This window comes from Lepus europaeus, chromosome 1 (assembly GCF_033115175.1).
Source record: "Lepus europaeus isolate LE1 chromosome 1, mLepTim1.pri, whole genome shotgun sequence".
Lineage (NCBI taxonomy): Eukaryota > Metazoa > Chordata > Mammalia > Lagomorpha > Leporidae > Lepus > Lepus europaeus.
Window position 1 is genome coordinate 3,464,447 of NC_084827.1, and position 1,590 is coordinate 3,466,036.

Below are 1,590 nucleotides of genomic sequence, written 5' to 3' on the forward strand. Positions count from 1 at the left end.
TTGACACTTAAATATGTTATGCTCCAAACTTCTGCTTCTCTCTATGATAATGGAATATGTTTTAATTTCTGAGATTATTCATCTTTTGTGTTTATGTATTCAATGTTCTTTTTCTGAAAATAAAATTTTGTTTTCTATAGCGCATGAGCTCACATCTGGCATTGTATAGAACCTGAGGAATGTTTTAACTTGTTCTTCTCTTGGTAGAGGCCTTGTGATGTTTTCTGCTCATGTCTAGGCTTTAGCCCATGACCTCTGAGCCAGAGAGTTGGTATCTATGGTGCTGTTTCCAGTCTCTGAGTCTAGACTCAGGGTTCATTCATATGGACGGAAATGCAGAGAGTGTCATAACTTCTAAACTTTCTGTTCCTGGTCAAAGCTGTTTAATTTCTGCTTGAGAGCAGGTTTCAGAAGGAAAAGACAAATCCAGACTTGTGGTGAGAGAATTTCCCCTGATCTCAGCCAATGGCCATACATATGCATCAGCACAGACTAGGGACTTCTTAGGTGGCTGTGGGAGGCTGCACTTCCCCAGCCACGCTGACTGCTGCCCCAGAACTGCTGAGAGAGGCTGGACTCCCCAGCCATGCTCACTGCTGCCCAGGATGGCTGAGGATGCTGGCTGTGGCCGAATTTCTTAGTGGTCTTTTTGGAAATGGAGTCCTTGGGGTCTGGTGCTTTAGAGAACGTATCAGAAATTTCAGGAGGTCTTCATATCACCTCGTGGTCCTGGGCCTGTCTGGCTGCCAGTTTCTTCTGCAGTTGGCTGATTAGGTTGGACTTAAGCCTATTTCTGCTTTTCCAGAGTAACTGTGATCTTTACTATTTTAATGTCTTCTGGGTCCTAGTAGGCCAGTCCAGCACTCTCTTGGTGTCTTCTGTTGCAAGAACATCACGATGTTTGAATTCCTTGCCTGCTTGTGGCTGAAGCAGAGGGCCTACAGCCTGAGTCTCTGGTGCCTTCGAGGGTCTTTCATCATCAGGGTCTTACTTATTGTCAGAATTGGCGTAAAGTCCCGTAGGCTTTCCCAAGGCAACAAGGGCTTTCAGTGCCCTGTTCCAGGATGTGCTGCAGGGAAGTGGTTGCCTCTCGTGGTGTGTGTTATTTCCTCTGGGGTGCTGACTGTCTCAGTTAACTGACATCAAGGAAGATGAACGTGCACACAGCTGGCAGCATGGATGCAGTCTTCTGAGACCGCCTGCGCTGTTTTCTGGCTCCAGGCCCAGCACTCTTTCCCTGATCCATGCTACCTTCCCAAAGAGCTGGTTTCTCCCTCCCTTCCTTTCCCTTCCATTCGTCTCTCTATGCATGTTCTCAGTCTCCTTTGCAGCTTGTTGGACCGCGTTTCACCGGGTTTAGTTCTTAAAAGATCTGAAAGCCAAAAGACAACAACTGGTATAGTTCACTTAACCAAGCTAATCTGCTCTCTAACACCTGTCACTTTCTTCCCCAAAGCAGTGAGTTAAGGTACATGGTAGGCACCTGTGGAGGTTGGGCTGCTGACCTCCACAGAAGGACTGGCTCTGCTGCTGTTACTGTGAGTGGTGTGAGGTCAAGTGCACCTCGACAGTTTTAGATTTCTCTTTTGA

General features: G+C 47.0%; 1 protein-coding gene across 1 annotated transcript; it reads left to right on the forward strand.

Moving 5' to 3' along the window:
* Positions 1-615: 615 nt before the first annotated feature.
* On the forward strand, positions 616-1,193 carry TAS2R5 (taste 2 receptor member 5). Its single transcript, XM_062194582.1, is given in 4 exon segments — positions 616-762; positions 764-863; positions 866-1,141; positions 1,144-1,193. Coding segments are annotated over 4 exon segments (573 nt in total).
* Positions 1,194-1,590: the final 397 nt, after the last annotated feature.